The sequence below is a fragment of the Eulemur rufifrons genome, chromosome 12 (assembly GCF_041146395.1).
Source record: "Eulemur rufifrons isolate Redbay chromosome 12, OSU_ERuf_1, whole genome shotgun sequence".
In the NCBI taxonomy this organism is placed as follows: domain Eukaryota; kingdom Metazoa; phylum Chordata; class Mammalia; order Primates; family Lemuridae; genus Eulemur; species Eulemur rufifrons.
Window position 1 is genome coordinate 22,324,190 of NC_090994.1, and position 19,297 is coordinate 22,343,486.

Sequence of the window (19,297 nt, forward strand, 5' to 3'; positions counted from 1 at the left end):
AACTGCTAGTTCTGTCCACTGTCTGCTAAACCACACTTTGTTTTTAGAGACAGGGTCTCTCTCTGTCACCTAGGCTGGAGGGCAGCGGTGCGATCATAGCTCACTGTAACCTTCTGGGCTCAAGCGATCCTCCTGCTCAGGCTCCCGAGTAGCCGGAACTACAAGCATGTGCCACCACAGCTGGCTCATTTTTAAATTTTTTTTCTAGAGACAGGGTCTCGCTATGTTGTCCAGGCTGGTCTGGAACTCCTAGCCTCAAGCAGTCCTCCCACCTCAGCTTCCCAAGTAGCTGGGACTACAAGCATGAGCCACCACACCCAGCTTTAGAGATGGGGTCTTGCTATATTGCCCAGGCTGGTCTCAAACTCCTGGCCTCAAGTGATCCTCCCACCTCAGCCTTCCAAAGTGCTGGCATTACAGGTGTGAGCCACCATGCCTGGCCTCCCACTACCTTCCTGAAGTACAGTCTGTTCTGCTTCTCACGCAATCATCGCTCTTCAACAATCATACCACAAAATGGCATCACTATGGGCCGTCAGTAATGAAACACCGTTTATATTCCTTTTTCATGATCAGAGCACGAAAGGCTCAAGACTCAATCCAAGGGACTAGAAAACCAACTAAATTAATAGCAGTCAGAGAACAAGCCACCTTAAGAAGACCTGGATCTTGTGGGGGCTCAGTTTAGAGTAGCTGCGGGTGAAGCAGGAGCAGTAGTGATGCTGTTTCTCAAACACGAGGCTTCTGCTGTAACCAGTCGCTGCAGAACTGAACTGGAAGCTCCATGCTCAAGCCTGAACGTTTTTATTTCTTACCAGATAAAAGTATGAAAAGGGAAAAGGGGAGGAACCCCAGGATAATCAGTATTAAAATATTCCTTCAGGAGCAGCCAGCTATGCGCAATGGTGACTGATGGGGGAAACCCCAGCGTGTGGACGGCTTATACCTTTGAGAGCAGAAATTTAATTGTCTATTCATCGGCGGCAACTCAAACTTGGGAAATAACATGACAGTTCTGAGATTCACGTTTTATTTACAAGTAAATAAAGAATGTCCCCTGTAAACTCTATTTGGGATAAGAACAACAATATAAAGCAGTAGTAGTTGCTGGCTCCACAGTGACGTCTGAAAGGAGTCCATGCCACTGTTTCTTTAAACAATGATTTTGTTGTTTAAAAAAACAAAAACCTCACATGATTTCTTCATGTTAATGTGAAAGAATTAAAAATAAAAATGACTTTTCAAAACTCTACAGTCTCTGGTCCAATGTGTGAGGTGACCAGGATGTGACTTCCATTCAGTGACAGCCCCTGCTCTTCAAGAGCAACAGCCTCTGACAAAGGACTTAGTACTCATCAAGAGTATCTGCTCGAGGAATGGAGAGACCTCGATCCTTAAGAGCCTGAACTTTCAGCTTCTCTGCTTCCAGCTTGGTCTGCTGTTCCACCCTTTGCTCTTCTAGGATTTCTTCAATAGACACTTGTTGGAGGGGTGTGTCACTCTCCTTTTCCAAGTCCTGCAAGAGAAGCAGGTTTGAAAAACTTCACCAGAAGATCAGGAATAGAAAACATTATAGATCTACAGGCAAACGGATTCTTGTATCAGGCTCAGATTATTTTTCATAATTGTGACTGTGTTGGAATATCCTTCTTCTAGGGACAGGTAAGTTTTTCAGAGAAGTGGCTGGCAACACTAATACCTACTTACTATGAATGTGGTAATAGGAAAAGCTTTACATTATTCAAAATCCTGTATTAGAATTAATTTTACATTAGTCAATGATTAACCTTTCTTTTAAAAAAAATTATTAGGGCTGTGTATGGCTATCTCCCCAACTGCAGAGAATACAAGAGAGAAGTTAGTGAGGCAAAGATGGCTTAAGGTAAGTTTTTAAAAAATAACTCTTTTAGAGATGGGGTCTTGCTATGTTGCCCACGCTGGCCTCGAACTCCTGGGTTCAAGGGATCCTCCCGCCTCAGTCTCCTGAGTAGCTGGGACTACAGGTGTGCACCACTACACCTGGCTTAGGAATTTCTATGGTACATTAAAACACAAGACTCCTTTCCCCTCTATGGCAGCAAGTCTTCCAGAGAAAACCTCAGCAGACCAGTTAGGTTACTAAACTGGTTTGGTCCCAATATATTTCCCTACCATTTTAATTAAATTTTTTTTTTTTGCTTAATAAAAAGTTATTTCTTTTTCCTTACTGCAAAAATAACATGCTCATCGTAGGAAATTTAGACACAGGAAAAATCTTAAAATTACCCATAATTCCAGCATGGAGGATGAACATTTTGATGAATATCTTTATAATTTTTCTAGGTTATACTGACTTAAAATACCACATACAAATACTGACTGTAATTTTTTTTCACTTAATATGGCATAATATGCTTAATATTATTTTTATTTTTGAACACTATAAAGATTTGATTACCAATTTCATAATGCGGAACAACCTTGCTGAAAAAGTTTTCTCACTATCCATAGATTCAGTTTATTCTCCTTGAAATGAGTGTACAGGCATGACTCTGTGTTTCTGTAACATGGAAAGCCTGTATAAAGTACTCCTCTTTCTTATCCTCCTCTGTGACTTTCAATTATAACGTCTGGGAAGGCACTGACACATACAGACTCTCCAGATGTTCGAGCCCGGATAATTGTCACATACTGCCATGGCCTCAGAATCCACAAGCAGTGGCATTAATCAGATGGAGGCCTTTCACCAAAGAGTTAAGAATGAAAGCCACAAAAATTACATGGGCAAGCCCTGCCCTCGGTAAAAGTTAACAGCATCTGCAAAACATGCATTTTCACTTCACACCTGCCCTCACCAGCCCTGGGTAGCAGCTGAATAAAAGATAGTGCTCTTAGCTTAGGGTCCTGCCTCTTGGGCTTTTCAGTATGTTATTCCTTGAGCTATTCATGTGGTCATGATGCTGCTGCTTCTGAACCATCGGTCTTTTACTGAAGGCTGGGTGCATCATCCTCTTTGAGGCAGATCCAAGAACTTCTTAAGCAATGTAACGTTTATAGAATCTGGGTATGACTCTCCTTGGGGCTGGCACATAATTTCTTCAAACTGACTATTGATTCACACAACGACGTCTGCATTCCTGAACTATGTTTCTGTAGTGGTGCCACTTTAAAACTTCTGCAGCATCCAAACTGTAACGTATTAAAAAAAGAGCACTTTTCCTCACAAAAGGGACCCCAGGAAACAATGAGTCTTCAAGAACAAACGAATGTTCACTTCTGTCTGTGCACATACATATACATCCACGTAGAAGCACCTTTGTGCCAATGTAACTGGTACATTTAAAAACCTTGTCTGCTGTTCACTACTAGAAAACTGAAGCAGAGTATGTGTAAATATTTTAACTTTAGTCTTTCCCCCTGATATGTTGCCTCTTTAAAAATTAAATTCAGAAAAGTCTTTAAGAAAATCATCCACAATCCCACCATGAAGACTTTACAGTCATTTCCTACATATCCTTGGATACGAGGTGCTTTATTTCCACCTTTGCATAATACGAGAAGATGACAATTTCTGCTGCTTAAACATCCAAGAAATGATAAGCTGAACCAAAAGTACCAACCACAAAAATATTTTATAAATAAGGCCGGGCGAGGTGGCTCACGCCTGTAATCCTAGCACTCTGGGAGGCCGAGGCGGGTGGATCGCTCGAGGTCAGGAGTTCGAGACCAGCCTGAGCAAGAGTGAGACCCCGTCTCTACTAAAAATAGAAAGAAATTATATGGACAACTAAAATATATATATACAAAAAATTAGCTGGGCATGGTGGCACATGCCTGTAGTCCCAGCTACTCGGGAGGCTGAGACAGTAGGATCGCTTAAGCCCAGGAGTTTGAGGTTGCTGTGAGCTAGACTGACGCCACGGCACTCACTCTAGCCCGGGCAACAGAGTGAGACTCTGTCTCAAAAAAAAAAAATAAATAAAAAATAAATAAATAAAATATTTTATAAATAAGATATTTCATACATTTCACAGCAGTACTTGGGCAGTACAGATAGTATTGATTAATCATTTCTAGCTGACTATTTCTAACATGAGACCTCTGAACCAACCTGACCCTGGCAGAATGATCTCTTTCTCAAATGGCTTACTGTTCAAAACAGATACAAACCAAACCACTCTACTCAAAGACTTTTGTAAACTGACTTCACATGTGGCTAGGTATTGAGAAACTTTATTGAAAACTTTAAAAAAACAAAATAGAAAAAATTAAGCAAACACCGAAGTTTTTGGTAAGGAACAGGAAAACTGCTTGTTCAACCCCAAATTTCAACTAGTCTTGAAGGGATTTGGATTTTGATATTCCTGGCAGACCCAATAATCAGAAGCAGCAGGATCAAGTCAAAGGTTTTAAATAAGGTACTTTTAAATATGAGTGCCTCTAATAGTTTTCTATATATAAAATAGCTTCCTAGAAGTTTCGTATGTATGTATGTGTGTGTGCACACATACAAAGACCTACAGCAACAACAATTCAGAAGATCTGATTTAACGTTTCACCTGCCAGCTGATCTTTCTGGCACAGACACCTGGGTACCTTCTCCCTGGCGTGAGCTAAGGATCCCAAGTGAAACTGAACTCCACTCTCATGCGAGGTAATAGAAAGGCGGCTTTTACTGCCATTCTTTCCCCAATTCCCCTTTAAAATTATGGACATCACATTGTACTGTCTATGCATTATGTCCTTCCCTCAAATACTACTCCTTAACCTTATGTCATGAAAAACTACTGTAACCAATTGCTTAAATGGCTGCAAAATATTCCAACATATACAGATTATACTTTTTTCAACATATAAAGCCTTTTCGATTTTCTATTAAACAAAAAGTTAATGAGCACATTTGTGTAGGATAGTATTTTTTATGATATCAGGTTAAAACCAAAGACATTTTGCTGCCAATGGGATCAAAATCTTTAAAATGCCAAAAGGCACTGAAACAAAGTTAAGTTATTCTCTGTAGCTTCCCATTTCTAACTATAGCTTTCCTAAGCTAATTTGGTGGTTGCCTGTGAAAAGCTGGGTGAAATGTGGAAAATATTTCCCTCTCCAAAAGACAAAAAAAGAAACCTAACTAGCATGAATATCAAGATCCATAGCAGCTTAATAGTTTTCACTTACTATTTCTCCTAGTAGGACCACATTTTCTCCTCTGACCACAAAAATCCCTCGAGGAATATCACCGTATTTTTTGCCCACATGAATACGCTCCACAGTCTGATGTAGCACTAAGTTAGCTATAAGTGTATAGGGAAGAAACAAAGATATTTAGTTCAAATTACTGGGTAAGGTCCATAACTCACTTAATCTGTTATTTTGAGAATAGATTTAGCTAAACCATGATTTCCACACTTTCTAATTCTGGGAAAAGCTAAAATTTCAAATAATCTTCTCTTATTTCATTAAGACATACAACTTAGGAGACTTTTAAACAACTGAAAACTGAGAAAGTACTTGGGATTATGTTGCGCTAATACACGAATGATGGTAGGAATAAGAAAAGTTAATTCCTTTATCAGTTAGTTGCTAATATCAGCATGGCCACAAGAAAACATAAATGAATAGGGAACTTGAAAAACTTGAGCCTAAACAATTGTGGAGATCAAAATTTTGGTTTTTGGAAGGAAAGAGTTTTGTTTGCTGTGTGGGTATGTGTATGTGATGATTTACTGAAGATTTAACTTTGTTTCAGTACTTAGGATTCATTTAACCCAATACAAGTATCCATGGATAAGGAAACAGCAAAAACCTATTTTTCCCCCTTTTCAGATAACCATACCTGATAATCTGAGAGTAAAATCAATATTCACTTCTTGCCCCTCAAAGAACTCTGATGAATTTGACTTAAGACTTAGAATCCTGAATGGTTAAGAACAATTATTTTTTTTCTTCCAATTAGTACTACTGGTCCTATTTGAAGCAAAGCAGAAATCTATGCTCATATCTTCTATAATTCTTGTAAGTGTTTCAATCATGCTTTTTACTCATGCCCAAATCTGGTGACTTAGTGGATGTCCAACAAATGTCCATATGAACTTAGAAGTTCCTTGAAACAGAAGGTAATATAGGGGGAGGCCAAGGTGGGAGATCTCTTGAGGTCAAGAGTTCGAGATCAGCCTGAGCAAGGACAAGACCCCATCTCTACTAAAAATAGAAAAACTTAGCCGGGCACGGTGGTGTGTGCCTAAAGTCCCAGCTACTCTGGAAGCTGAGGCAGGAGGATTCCCTGAGCCCAGAAATTTGAGGTTGCAGTGAGCTACGATGACGCCATTGCACTCTAGCCTCGGGCACAGAGCAAGACTCTGTTTCCAAAAAAAAAAAAACCAAACCAAAAAAAACACGAAGAAGAAGGAGGTAATATATACCTCTTACTTTAAAAAAAATTCAGGATGTAAAAGAAAAAAAAAAAAGAGACTTCTATATGTAAAATACTGAGCTTAATATTGGGGTCCCTAAAAAGCTTCACGAAATACATTGTACCCGATTTTCATTGGACAGGGAGGGATTACCTTCAGTGCAGGAATTGCTCTGAAGAGTAGTCACACCCAAGCCAATGTACAAATGAGCAGCCTTTTCAGTGGACTGAGTTTATTTCTATCATTTGGCTCCCTCTAATGGGGGAAATAAAAAAAGTCTAAAAATGTTATAATCTTATGTTCTAGTCTAGTGAAAACCTATTTTAGAAACATGAGCTTATAAATATATATATATAAGCTTTTGAACCACCTAATCATGATATAGAAAACAATGATGTGCTCACTCAAAACAGTTCCATTATGCCAAACATGGGAAAAAACTGCAGATAAATTTCAACATGAAATAACACAAAATATGCAATGGGCAGCTCTTATTATCCAGAGTTTAAGAGAAGAAGTCTATAATTAAATACATACCAAATTGATCAATGCTTCTTAAAAAGCCTATAAGTGTTCTTCCATCTCGAAGCAGGACCAAGTGTTTTTCTGAGGAGAGGAAAACAAAAGATCTTTAATTTTAAAACTGTCAGGTTCAGTGAGTTTTATTTATTTTATTTATTTATTTCTTTTATTTATTTTTTGAGACACAGTCTCACTCTGTTGCCTGGGCTAGAGTGCCGTGGCATCAGCCTAGCTCACAGCAACCTCAAACTCCTGGGCTCAAGCAATCCTCCTGCCTCAGCCTCCCGAGTTGCTGGACTACAGGCATGCGCCACCATGCCTGGCTAATTTTTTCTATATATTTTTAGTTGTCCAGATAATTTCTTTCTATTTTTTTAGTAGAGATGGGGTCTCGCTCTTGCTCAGGCTGGTCTCCAACTCCTGACTTCAAGTGATCCTCCCGCCTCGGCCCCCAGAGTGCTAGGATTGCAGGCGTGAGCCACCGCGCCCGGCCGCAAATCTTAATTATATAAGACTACAGAGAAACTGTATCTACCTGGAGCGAGTACCCGAGTTGGACCTTGAAAGGTAGATAATTTTTGGCCATGAGAACAGTGACAGGGAATGGGGAGAGGGGAGAGAAATCTGTAAATTAGGAGGAAAAAAAGGACCATGTTTGGCTAAAAGTTGAGGGTGTGAAGGGAAAGAACAGGAGATAAAGTCAGAAAAGTATTGGGGGCAGGCTGAATTTGCATTGGACTTCACAAGGAACAAGAAAACATTAAAGACTGATCTCAAAGAAAAGAGCAGTTATGAGACTATTCCCAGGGTCTGAGACATGAAGAAACATGAACCAAGGTTGAGATGTGAAGGGACAAGATGAAAGCTAAGACTGTGCAGTTATAAGTGATGGAGTTTACCAACTGAGTTTGCATATGTGCTTATGCGTGAGAGGGTGGGGTGATGAAGAGGCAAGTTAAAGAAAATGTAGTTTTGAGTCATCATGCCAAGGACTATTTACCAAAAGTTGGGAATAAAAGGAGCAAGCTCAGGTGGAGAAGGTTATCAGCTCTTTGTGATTCTGAAGTGCTATTAGGACGCCTACATAAAAATGTCAGCAGGCAGTTGGAAATAAGAAGACTGGAATGGTAAAGAGGTCAGGACTAGAGAAAGCAATTTTGGATAAATCTGCAAAAAGGTGATATAATTACTGAAGTCCAGGAGAGCTAAAGATTTAAAGAAAGAAGCAGGCCAAACATGCAACCCAAGAGACCATCTACTTTGGGGGAACAATATAAAACCAAAAAGTGCCAGAGTAAGAAAATCGGCAAGTACAAGTGTTAGAAACATCAAGAGAATAGAATTAAGAATCCAGTGGTGATAGTATCACAATGCTACAGAGGGGAAAGAACTCCGAAGGGTGCCTTAGCCTGATGACTTTTCAGAATACAGTTTCAGAAGTGTGTTGATGATGAAAATTAAATTGCAGGAGTAACAGAAGTGGTCTATTGAAGGTGGTCAGGAAGGAGAGTCAAAATGAAGGTTTTGGGGTAATGATGCAGACAAAGGGATGGGAGTGTGATGAAGAGATAAAACAGAGAAAAAACTTGAGATGGGCAGACAATAACATATATGAAGGGACAGGCCCAAGAGGAGAGAAAAAGACAGAGGATATGAAAGCAAAAAAATAACAATGGAAGGAGGTTCTGGAAGCAGTGGAAGGAGAGAGTCATAACAGACACAAACAGAAAGGGAGGAATAGTTCTTACTCAAATGAGGATGGGTGAAAATAGAGAGAGAGGAAAATGTGTGTGTGTGTGTGTAGTGTGTGTGTGTGTGTGTGTGTGTGTCGGGGTGGAGGAGGAAAGGGTACATATCAAATGGTTTCAAACTTTTCAGTAAAGGAGGCGGTGGTCTGGAATCTACGAAGAGGTAGGGGTTAGAGGGCTTGAGAACAAAAATGATGCTTAGTAAAATGGCAGGATGCAAATAACTCAGATATATAAGGAGAGGTGAGGGCAAAAGAGCATCATTAAACAACTAAAATACAACACTTCATTACATATTATCAATAGGTTTGTACAGGATGTATGTATTTCGTCCAATTACATTTCCTTTCCCTAGCAAAATAAGTAATTTGGGTTTAAAAATTTATCTCAATCATAGAATAAGATGCTAATCATAGACGCACTAATTTTCATACTCACATTGTAATTGCGGAGTTGTAACTTGTTTGAAACTGTATGTAAACCATTTTGCAACACTTACAAGTTGGTGAGGCAAATCACACGATTAAAACGATAAAAAAAAAGTTGCTTTAGGAATAATGTACAGATGAGAATATAGAAAAAAGAAAGGACAAGTTTAAGTGGTTCCTCTTGCTTTTGTACAAGACTGAGCTCCTCTTCAGGACAATAACTAGGAACTAGGGAGGCCTGCTTAGTAAAGCAGGAGAAAATTGTCTAACAACAACAAAAAAAGAAGTTTGAAGTGACTTAGCTTTTCCAGAAAATTCAATACCATGTCTAGCAGTGGTTTCTACTACCGTAACCTGAAAGTGCTAATGACTCTCGTAGTAAAAGAGCGCAAATGGGGCTACACCGTAGAAAGCCTACGTTTACTGCCAATTAATTCAACTGCCGTTGTCTTAATATTTTCGTTTCCTAATGAATCTTTTCTCTAATTATTCTCATTTATTCACCGGTAACAAACTGGTTCTTTGAAATACTGCAGGTGGGAGACAGTGCACGGGGAAAAGTCCCCTGGGCCACTTTTGTGTTCGGGCCTCCACTGCGGCGACCCACGTAAGAACGAATTCCACAGCTTGTGGCTCGCGAGCCGGGGGACTAGCAGAGGCTGCGAGGAGCAGAAGAGAGGTGGCAGCCTGGTGGGTGGGCAAGCGCGGTGTCCCGTGCCGCGGAGGACGTCAATGCGGAACACCTCGAACTGGGCTCAAAACACACCGAACCCGCCCGGGACTCATTCTACAAGCTCCTTCCGAAGAGACGCCCGCCCGGGAGGAAGGGTGTCATCCCGAGCTTCACTGGGAGGAGATGAACTACTCACTGTCGATGTCCTCGATAAGGCTGGCGGTGCCGGGCATATAGTTCATTTTGAACTGAAGTAAGGCTGCAATGTATAGCGGTGGTGGACCACTGTGTCCCAAACTTCCTCCCTCCTACCGCAGTCGCCGCCTTGGCGGGACCCGGACTGAAATCCCGAGCGGAACCAACACTTCTGCCCCGGCTTTCAGTCGCCGGGGCCTACCGGAAACTCCTCCATATTACCTCCACCCACTTCCGGTATCACGTGCAGGTCCTCAGGAAGAGGCGGGACAGTCGTGTGGTCTGGAGACACCCTTTCCCCGTCCCTGATAAGTGGGGGAAAAGAATCTAGATTGGATAGATGGTGGGGAAATGTATCCTCCCTTTTAGGGAGCGCGCTGCTTCTCCTCGCTTCCCTGCTTCCGAGATACCAGCGTCACGGACCTCCGTCCGGTCCCTCAACGCTTGGGGCTCGGCAGCCGAGGGGGCGGGACCGGGCCTGGGATTGGCTGTTGTCGTCCGACCCCCTTCCCTGCTCTCCAGTGTCAGTTGCCCGCAGGCGCCTGCGCAATGGACCGGCCGTGGGGCTGGGGGGCGGGAAGCGCTTTGGGCAGCGGAGCCCATGTCGGCCCTGAGGCGCTCGGGCTACGGCCCCAGTGACGGTCCGTCCTACGGCCGCTACTACGGGTCTGGGGGTGGAGATGTGCCGGTGCACCCACCTCCGCCCTTATATCCTCTTCGCCCCGAACCTCCCCAGCCTCCCATTTCCTGGCGGGTGCGCGGGGGCGGCCCGACCGAGACCACCTGGCCGGGAGAAGGCGAAGGAGGAGATGGCTACTATCCTTCCGGAGGCACCTGGCCGGAGCCAGGTCGAGCTGGAGGAAACCACCAGGTAATCTTTGCACCGTCTGTCCCGGGGGATCTGATAGCGGACTCTGGAGGAGGTGAGGGCCATGGGGTTGATGTACCTCTGGGTTCGTAATGGATCCGGTTTCATATTTGTTTTCCTCACGGGAGCGTGTTGGAGAGACTGAGGCTGGATCATAGGTAGGAGGATATGCTTGTGTTCCCTTTGCTCCTCCTCTTCTGCTTCGACCACAATAAACGTGACTATTACCGTTTAAAAAGGAAAAAAGATCCTGCGGTGACTTACTAAGCTTAGTGGCAGGTTGCGGGATCTCTCTCTGGGAGCGCTGTGGGGCCGAGGTGACACGGCTCCTCTGCTCCTCGAGCTCCAGCAATTTATCCTGCGTGGCCCGGCGGGTGGGCTCTCCCCGGGAAGGGAGGTGGCTGCAGCCCCCAACGTCGCCCGGCAACCCCTCCCGCGAAGAAGGAACCTGAATGAGGGGGAGGGATTTGGGCCTCTAACCTTTTGCCCCTAATGCTTTGGCTGGGATTGAATCATGAGTAATCAATGTTGTAAAGCGCTTTTACGTGGATTGATTTATTTAGTGTTAACTGCGACTCCAAGGTAAATGTCATTACAGCATCCTTATTTTCGAATAAGAAAGCAGAGGCTCTGAGAGGTTAATTCACTTGCTTAATATACTTGGACCTGTAACATTCTATTCCTGCCGGACATACACTTCTGTGTTGTTAATACAGTGTTGTTTATACGGTGTGGTACACTTCTCTTTTTGTTCAGGAATTATAACATCCTTATTTGTGTGTTTTGGTTTTTTTTTTTGTTTTTTGTTTTTTTTTTTGGTGAAACAGTTTCGCTCTGTTGCCTGGGGCTAGAGTGCGGTGGCGTCAGCCTAGCTCACAGCAACCGCAAACTCCTGGGCTCAAGCAATCCTCCTGCCTCAGCCTCCCGAGTAGCTGGCACTACAGGTGTGCACCTCCACACTTGGCAAATTTTTTCTATTTTTAGTAGAGACGGGATCTCCTCTTGCTTAGGTTGTTCTCAAACTCCTGACCCCAAGCGATCCTCCGGCCTTGTCCTCCCAGAGTGTTAGGATTACAGGCATGAGCCACCACGCCCAGCCACGTCCTCATTTGTTGAAAATGTAATAGTCAAATTCTCATACATTGCTGGTGGGAATGTAAAATGGTGCAGTGCTTTGGAAAATAGTTTGGTAGTACCTCAAAACGTTGGGTGTAGAGTTAAGCATAAGACCCAGCAAGTCCACTCCTTGGTATATACCCAAGAGAACTGAAGATATGTCCACATATTAATAAAACTTGTACACGCATGTTCATAGCACCATTATTCAGAATAGCCAGAAAAATAGAAATAACCCAAATGTCAGTCAACTGATGAATGGATAAACAAAATATGGTATAATTATGTAATAGAATGGCCATAGAAAGGAATGAAGTACTGACATATGCTACAATATGAGTGAACCTTGAAAACATCATGCTATGTGAGCGAAGCTAGTCACAAAGACTGCACATTGTACGATTCTGTTTATATGAAATGCCCAGAGTAAGCAGATCCATAGAGAAAGATTAGTGGTTGCCAGAGGTTGAGGACTGGAGGTGTAAGGGAGTTTCTTTTTGAGATGTTTGAAATGTTCTAAAGTTAGTGCTGATGGTTACACAATTCTGAATATAATAAAAACTACTGAAATGTATACTTTAAAAGGGAGAGTTTTATGGTATGTTAATTATATCTCGATTATCTGGAATAAGTAGGCCATGGGACCTTATCCCATGGCAGAGTGATAAAATGCTTGGCCAAGTTAGACCAAAGATCAGTTGAAAGGAAGGAGGAGAGGACTTCTAAACTGATGACTTTGTTGCACTTGCTACTGTATTATCAAAACAAAAGTGTGTTTCTGGGGTAGAGTAAGGAAGGGGTTGGATAGACTAGAGAAGTTAAGATTTTAGCATTTCGTAGGCAATTGTCAGGTATAGTTAGAGTATGAGTGTGTGCATAGGGTGGGTGATGATGCTGGGGTAGTTGAGTATAAAGCTGGATGTGTGTAAAGGGCATTTGTAAACCATTTTAAGAGTTTTTACTTTATTTTTCAGGTTGATGATTCTGAAACTTTAAGAGTTTGGGATGATAATTTCTTATGCAGCAATAGAAAACTAATACAAAAGATGCCAGGCACAGTGGTTCATGCCTGTAATTCAAGCACTCTGGGAGGCCAAGGCAGGAGGATCACGTGAGGTCGGGAGTTCATGACCGACCTGGGCAACATAGTGAAACCCTGTCTCTACAAAAAATAAAAGATTAGCTGGGCATGGTGGCATGCCCCTGTAGTTCTAGCTATTTGGGAGGCTGAGGCAGGAAACTTGCTTGAGTCCAGGAATTCCAAGTTACAGTGAGCTATGATTGCACCTGCACTCCAGCCTGGGAGTGAGACTGTGTCTCAAAAAAAAAACAAAACAAAAAACAAAAAAACGACGACTAATACAAAAGATATGCATGCATGTTGTCACAGGTGTTGCAAATTTGTTTTCCAAATTCGTTGTTTTGATTTTGTTGTGTTTTATATTTCCATATTACCAAATGTGTCAAACTAAAAAAAAAAAAGCATAGGAACCTTCTAAAACCTTGCTACTCCAAAACTATTGTCCATGGACCAGAAGCTTCCGTGTCACTTGTGAGGCTCTTAGAAATGCAGAATCTCTTCTCTTCCGACTTGACTGCTGCAATTTATTAAGATCCCCAGGTGATTCATATGCATACTAATGTTTTGAATGCACTGCTCTATAGAATCGGTTATATTGAGATGCATGTTGCACTGAACCACAACACAAACTTGACTATATTAACATATTTAAATATAGCAGGGAAAAAATTGGAAATCTACCACTCCCTTCCCTTTTTTAAATAAAAGAGTAAAACTTTAAAACAGAATGAAACTTTTCTTACCTTTTTAGTTATAGCACTGTGGTTTGATCCCTGAACTAGCAACATCTGCATTACCTAAGAGCTTGTTGGAACTGCTAGATCTCAGGTCCTGCCCCAGATCTGCTGAATTAGAGTATGTGTTTTAACAAAATCCCTAGGTGATTTACACGTTTCTGCAGAACAAGTCAACCTAGAGAGCATGCCAAGGCAGAAGCCACAGTTTCTTATAACCTAATCTCGGAGGTGACGTACCATCATTTCCACTGTGTACTGTTTGTCAGAGAGACTAATCTGGTACAGTGTGGCAGACAATTTAACAAGGGCAGGATTACCAGGAGACAGGGATCACTGGGAGACATTAAGGAGGGTGACTACAACAGGAAGGAACCCGAGACAGTTCAGTTGGGCTCCAGAGTAGTTTAGAAGAGAGGTAAAAAGGACATGCATCTGAGCAATGTCTGAATGTAGAGATTTTTTTTTTCCCAACATTTTATTGTAAAAATTTTCAAACACAGAGAAGTTGAAGGAATTACAAATGAGCATCTATATATATGTATATATTTTTTCTTTTGGTTAGCAGTTTATTATTTTGCTTTATCAAATATTTATCTAATTCTTTGGATACATTTTAAAATAAGTTGCATAGATTTGGAAGGCATTTTCAAAGTTAGAACGATTAGGAGGATAATATCATTTGGTAGTGAGGGATATGGGAGAGATAGATGGTTCCTGAGGATTTAGTATTTCACATACAAAGGTATAAAAAGGAGGAGGAACAGGTTTTTATGGGGAAATAATGGTTTAGTTTTGTACCAAAAGAACTAGTGATTGGTTATGAGAGGAACTTGAAAAAAAATACAAAGACTTGGCAAGGGTTTATGTGCTGCCTTTTTTCATTTCTGATGGAAGCCAGTTAGGGTGGTTACTGGTGCCAAGCCCTGGATGCAGTGTATGGGATTGATTAGAGAGAGGTATGTGATTTTCTGCTTTTGCTTTGGTTTTTTAATGTTAAAATTTAGTCTTTGTGGCATTCGGGTGTTTTGTCTGTGGCAACAAAACAATAGGTGGGCTTGGAAGAGAAGTGGGATGTAGAGATAGTGATTTGAGAATCATCAAATACAAGCATAACTGGATTACCAAACTGGGCAGAGTTTGTTGCTGTGGGGAGATCTTTGAGAGTCTAGAATAAGGGATAGAGAAAGAGAATCCAAAAGAAGACAATGAGAGAGAATACCTGAAAAACAGGAGAACCAGGAAAATTGTACAATGTAAACCAAGCCAGGGCACAATTATTTTGGAGGTAAGTGAGATGAGAACTGAAAAGAAACTGTTGGGGCCAATTGTGATGGCTCACAGTTATAATCCCAGCACTTTGGGAGGCCCAGGTGGGAGGGTTGCTAGAGGCCAGGAGTTCAAGACCACTCTGGGAGACATAGCGGGACTCTGTCTCTACAAAAAATAAAAATATATTATCTGGGCATGGTGGTGCACACCTGTGATCCCTGCTATTCAGGAGGCTGAGGTGGGAGGATCTCTTGGGCCTAGGAGTTTGAGGTTGTAATGAGTTGTGATCATACCACTGCACTCTAGTCTGGGTGACAAAGAGAGATCCTGTCTCTAAAATTAAAAAGAAAAAAAAAAAAGAAAAGAAAAAGGAAAGAACCTCTTGGATTTGACAATTAAAAAGATATCATTGATTTTAGTGTTGGGAGTTTAAAATAGTATTAAAGTAATGAGTAGGAGATTTGGATGAGATGATAACTAGTGGAAACTGTACTTCCAGAAGTTTGTAAATGAGAAAGTCATCATTTACCTGAGAACCAGGGTTTAGGGAAGGATTTTTAGCTCTAGGGTAGCTTGAGTGTGTTTGTAAGCAAAGGAGAGAGTGAGCTAGTAGATTCAGAAAAAAGATGCAAGCAAAAGGGTGGAATATGGCTTGGGGAAAATGGGATTAAGAACTGAGGAAAAGAGTTGAGAAACTCCTTTGGGCTAGAGGGGAAAAAACTCTAAGTTTGGAGTTGGAAGGGAGGCACGTTGGTGGAGTTTATAATTTATTGTCCTTTGTTGGTAGATAAAAGGTTACATCATCTAAGAGTAAGGGAAGTGGGATGGGATGCACTGGAGAATTTATATGCTAATTATTTGAACCAGGTGCTAAGGGTAACGGGACAGTCTTAGAGAAGCATGGAAGAAACCCAAATGAGATTGAAATTGAAAAAATTAGGATGATGGTCAATATAGGAGCATAAAATGATTTGTTAGTGATTTTGGAATATATAACAATAGAAATAATTTACAATATACTTTTCTAATAATTTTTGTTCAATTCTTGTGAAAAATATAAGCAAATTTGTAAATGGAATTTATGTAGTACTTGCACTACTCAGATTCCTCTGCCATTAGATTTACTTGGGCTGGGGTCATATTTTAGAATAATGTTGGTTGGTAAATCACTTTGTAAATTTAACCATGGATTCACTTCTTACCTCACTGTTTTGTTCTAAGATAAAAATGAAAGGAATTGACTCCAGCCTTTGTCTGAGATTTAGGTATGTCTCAAAAAAGAAGAAAGTAAATTGGTTATCTTACATGATTTCAATCAAATTTCCCTTGCCACAAAAACTTTAATTCACATTATTACCACTTGTGGAAACCTTTTATTACCTTTGTTTTAATTTGTATTTCACTCAGCAAATAAGTTTGGAAAGAGTTAGGCACATGATGGCCAGGCACGGTGGCTCATGGCTGTAATCCTAGCACTCTGGGAGGCTGAGGTGGGAGGATTGCTTGAGCCCAGGAGTTTGAGGTTGCTGTGAGCTAGGCTGATGCCACGGCACTCTAGCCTGGGTAACATAGGGAGACTCTGTCTCAAAAAAACAAAACAAACAAAAAAACACCTGGCAACTTAGTTTATAGAATAGAGTTGATAAAATTGGCAACTTAGTTTATAGAATAGAGTTGAGCTCCAACCAATTTCCTGTGAAACCAAATGCTGTTTCATAGAATTAGTGTCATGTTTAGAGGGCCATAAGCTAGACTTTCATTGTTACTGGGGATATTTTTACATTTGTCCCATTTTGTCCAAAAGGAGAAAAAAAAGAGGTGAAGACATTACTCATCTTTTTTAAAATTAAGACTTAATAAATTAATAATTTTTACTGCTTAAATGAGGACATTTTTTTCATTTTTAAAAATTATAGTATAATTTACATATAGTAAATTTCACCTTTTTAAGGGTATAGTTCTGAGTTTTGACAAATGCATACAATTATGTAACCATAACCAAAGTATAGATATTGATCCATCTTTTAAAAAAGAACTCTAGGATGAATTTAATTTAAGAAGATTTAATTTTCATATATCTCTAAACCTTGTTAAATTACAGAAAAGGAATTATGTTTCTCATTTTTTAAAAGTATCATGAACTAATTTATATACACACACATATTCAGGATATTTAATGTGTTTCAAGCAGTTGCATTCATTCATTCACCGATGCTTTAAGAGACATTGTATTTTTTGTTGCCAATGGAGAATTATATTTAGAAGCCATGTAAGTCAGGATCCACAAACCTGAATCCAGGAAAACAGAAACCACGCTAGTTCTTTTAAAAGAGATTTATTTAAGACATTATTTAAGTAAAACAGGTATTGGAGTTCTGAAAAGGGAAAAAGAGGAAACAAAAGTAACAGAAGTAACACAAAGCAGCAACATTTCCTAGGGCTGGGGAATAAAGTGAACAGGTTGGGGTTGTTATAAACTGGAAGCTTAGAAGAATGTCCTGTTGGAGCTGGAACCCAGGGGTACTGCCTAGCTAGTACTAATGCCTCTGAGGGCATTTTGGGAAAAACAAAAGAAGTTAGATACAGCTGTTGACTGACTGCTGCCTCCAGGTTGAATGGCATTGCTGGGCTGGCACCAACAGAAACAGCAAATAAACAGGAAGTAGCAGTGGCAAGATGGCTTCCGTGGATTGGGTGAAGGTACTGGTATTAGGAGATTCAGGTGTTGGGAAATCATCATTAGTCCATCTTCTATGCCAAAATCAGGTGCTGGGAAATCCATCATGGACTGTGGGCTACTCGGTGGATGTCCGAGTTCATGACTACAAAGAAGGAACCCCAGAAGAGAAGACCTACTATATAGAATTATGGGATGCTGGAGGCTGGGTGGGCAGTGCCAGCGGTGTGAAAAGCACAAGAGCAGTATTCTAGAACTCTGTAAATGGTATTATCTTAGTCCATTGAGTTAACAAGTAAGAAGTCATCTCAAAACTTGTATCGTGGCTGGGCGTGCTGGCTCACGCCTGTAATCCTAGCACTCTGGGAGGCCGAGGCTGGCGGATCGTTTGAGCTCAGGAGTTCGAGACCATCCTGAGCAAGAGCGAGACCCCATCTCTACTAAAAAAATAGAAAGAAATTAGCTGGACAACTAAAGATATATAGAAAAAATTAGCCGGGCATAGTGGCGCATGCCTGTGGTCCCAGCTACTCAGGAGGCTGAGGCAGTAGGATTGCTTGAGCCCAGGAGTTTGAGGTTGCTGTGAGCGAGGCTGATGCCACGGCACTCTAGCCTGGGCAAGAGAGTGAGACTCTGTCTCAAAAAAAAAAAAAACTTGTGTCGTTGGTCATTGGAAGCTCTCTACAGGGATTTGGTGCCAACTGGAGTCTTGGTGACAAATGGAGATTATGATCGAGAACAGTTTGCTGATAACCAAATCCCACTGTTGGCAATAGGGACTAAACTGGACCAGAGTCATGAAACCAAGCGCCATGAAGTTTTAACTAGGACTGCTTTCCTGGCTGAGGATTTCAATGCAGAAGAGATTAATTTGGATTGCACAAATCCACGGTCCTGAGCTGCAGGTTCTTCCAATGCTGTCAAGCTCAGTAGGTTTTTTGATAAGGTCATAGAGAAGAGATATTTTTTAAGAGAAGGTAATCAGATTCCAGGCTTTCCTGATCGAAAAGATTTGGGGGAGGAACATTAAGGAGCCTTCATTATGACTGAATTACACTCATCCTTCAGAAGAATGAGCAAGCAATGGCAGTTTTTCACAGCTTTCTTCTTGCTGTGTCGATTATTAATGTCTTTTAACAAAATCATCTTAAAATGCTACCCTTCTGCCTCACCCTTTAATGGAAAATGAAGGAAGTGACAACATGGGAGGCCCAAACTTTGTCCCTGTTCTTTCTGTTCCACATCTTTCTGTCCCTATTTATGGATTATGTAAAAGCCCTGTGGAAATATGAGATATTGTCACAATGATGCAGTAAATGAGCACTGATGGAGTACTGCAGAGAAAATTTACCCTTGCCTGGAACTGGAGGGTTTTTTGGGTCTGTAATTTTCCCACTCATTGCTGAAGGCTTAATTAAGTACTTCAAAAATGTAAAAAAAAAAAAGAAAAGAAAAAAAAGAAAAAAAACCCAGTAAGTAGCAAGTCCATTCTCTACCCTTTCCCTAGCCTAATGTCTCAAGTTGGCAGAACCAGAAAGTAAGCAAGCTGGCAAAGGAGAAGTACTTGTAGGCTTCCAGTCTTATATCACAG

At 41.1% G+C, this 19,297-nt stretch overlaps 2 protein-coding genes and 1 pseudogene across 5 annotated transcripts in view; 2 read left to right on the top strand and 1 right to left on the bottom strand.

The window, feature by feature from the left end:
- Nucleotides 1-1,013: 1,013 nt before the first annotated feature.
- LSM1 (LSM1 homolog, mRNA degradation associated) lies at nucleotides 1,014-10,401 on the bottom strand. Of its 2 annotated transcripts, XM_069485272.1 has the most exons (5): nucleotides 10,382-10,401; nucleotides 9,960-10,263; nucleotides 6,930-6,998; nucleotides 5,158-5,273; nucleotides 1,014-1,516 (listed from the first exon to the last, which is right to left on the bottom strand). In XM_069485272.1, exons 2-5 carry the CDS (start codon nucleotides 10,003-10,005, stop codon nucleotides 1,346-1,348), a joined length of 402 nt encoding a protein of 133 aa, XP_069341373.1. In that variant the 5' UTR covers nucleotides 10,006-10,263; nucleotides 10,382-10,401; the 3' UTR covers nucleotides 1,014-1,345. The 2 variants fall into 2 exon arrangements, with proteins under 2 accessions (XP_069341373.1, XP_069341371.1); XM_069485270.1 differs by having other exon boundaries at nucleotides 9,960-10,399.
- A 142-nt stretch (nucleotides 10,402-10,543) lies between these two features.
- BAG4 (BAG cochaperone 4) overlaps nucleotides 10,544-19,297 on the top strand; it is a 49,438-nt gene continuing 40,684 nt past the window's right edge. For all 3 annotated transcript variants that reach the window (XM_069485275.1, XM_069485273.1, XM_069485274.1), the window contains exon 1: nucleotides 10,544-10,829. In XM_069485275.1, coding sequence (XP_069341376.1) covers nucleotides 10,560-10,829 — 270 coding nt within the window. In that variant the 5' untranslated portion in view covers nucleotides 10,544-10,559. The remainder of the gene's footprint in view (nucleotides 10,830-19,297) is intronic.
- LOC138393791 (rab-like protein 3) lies at nucleotides 17,700-19,077 on the top strand (annotated as a pseudogene).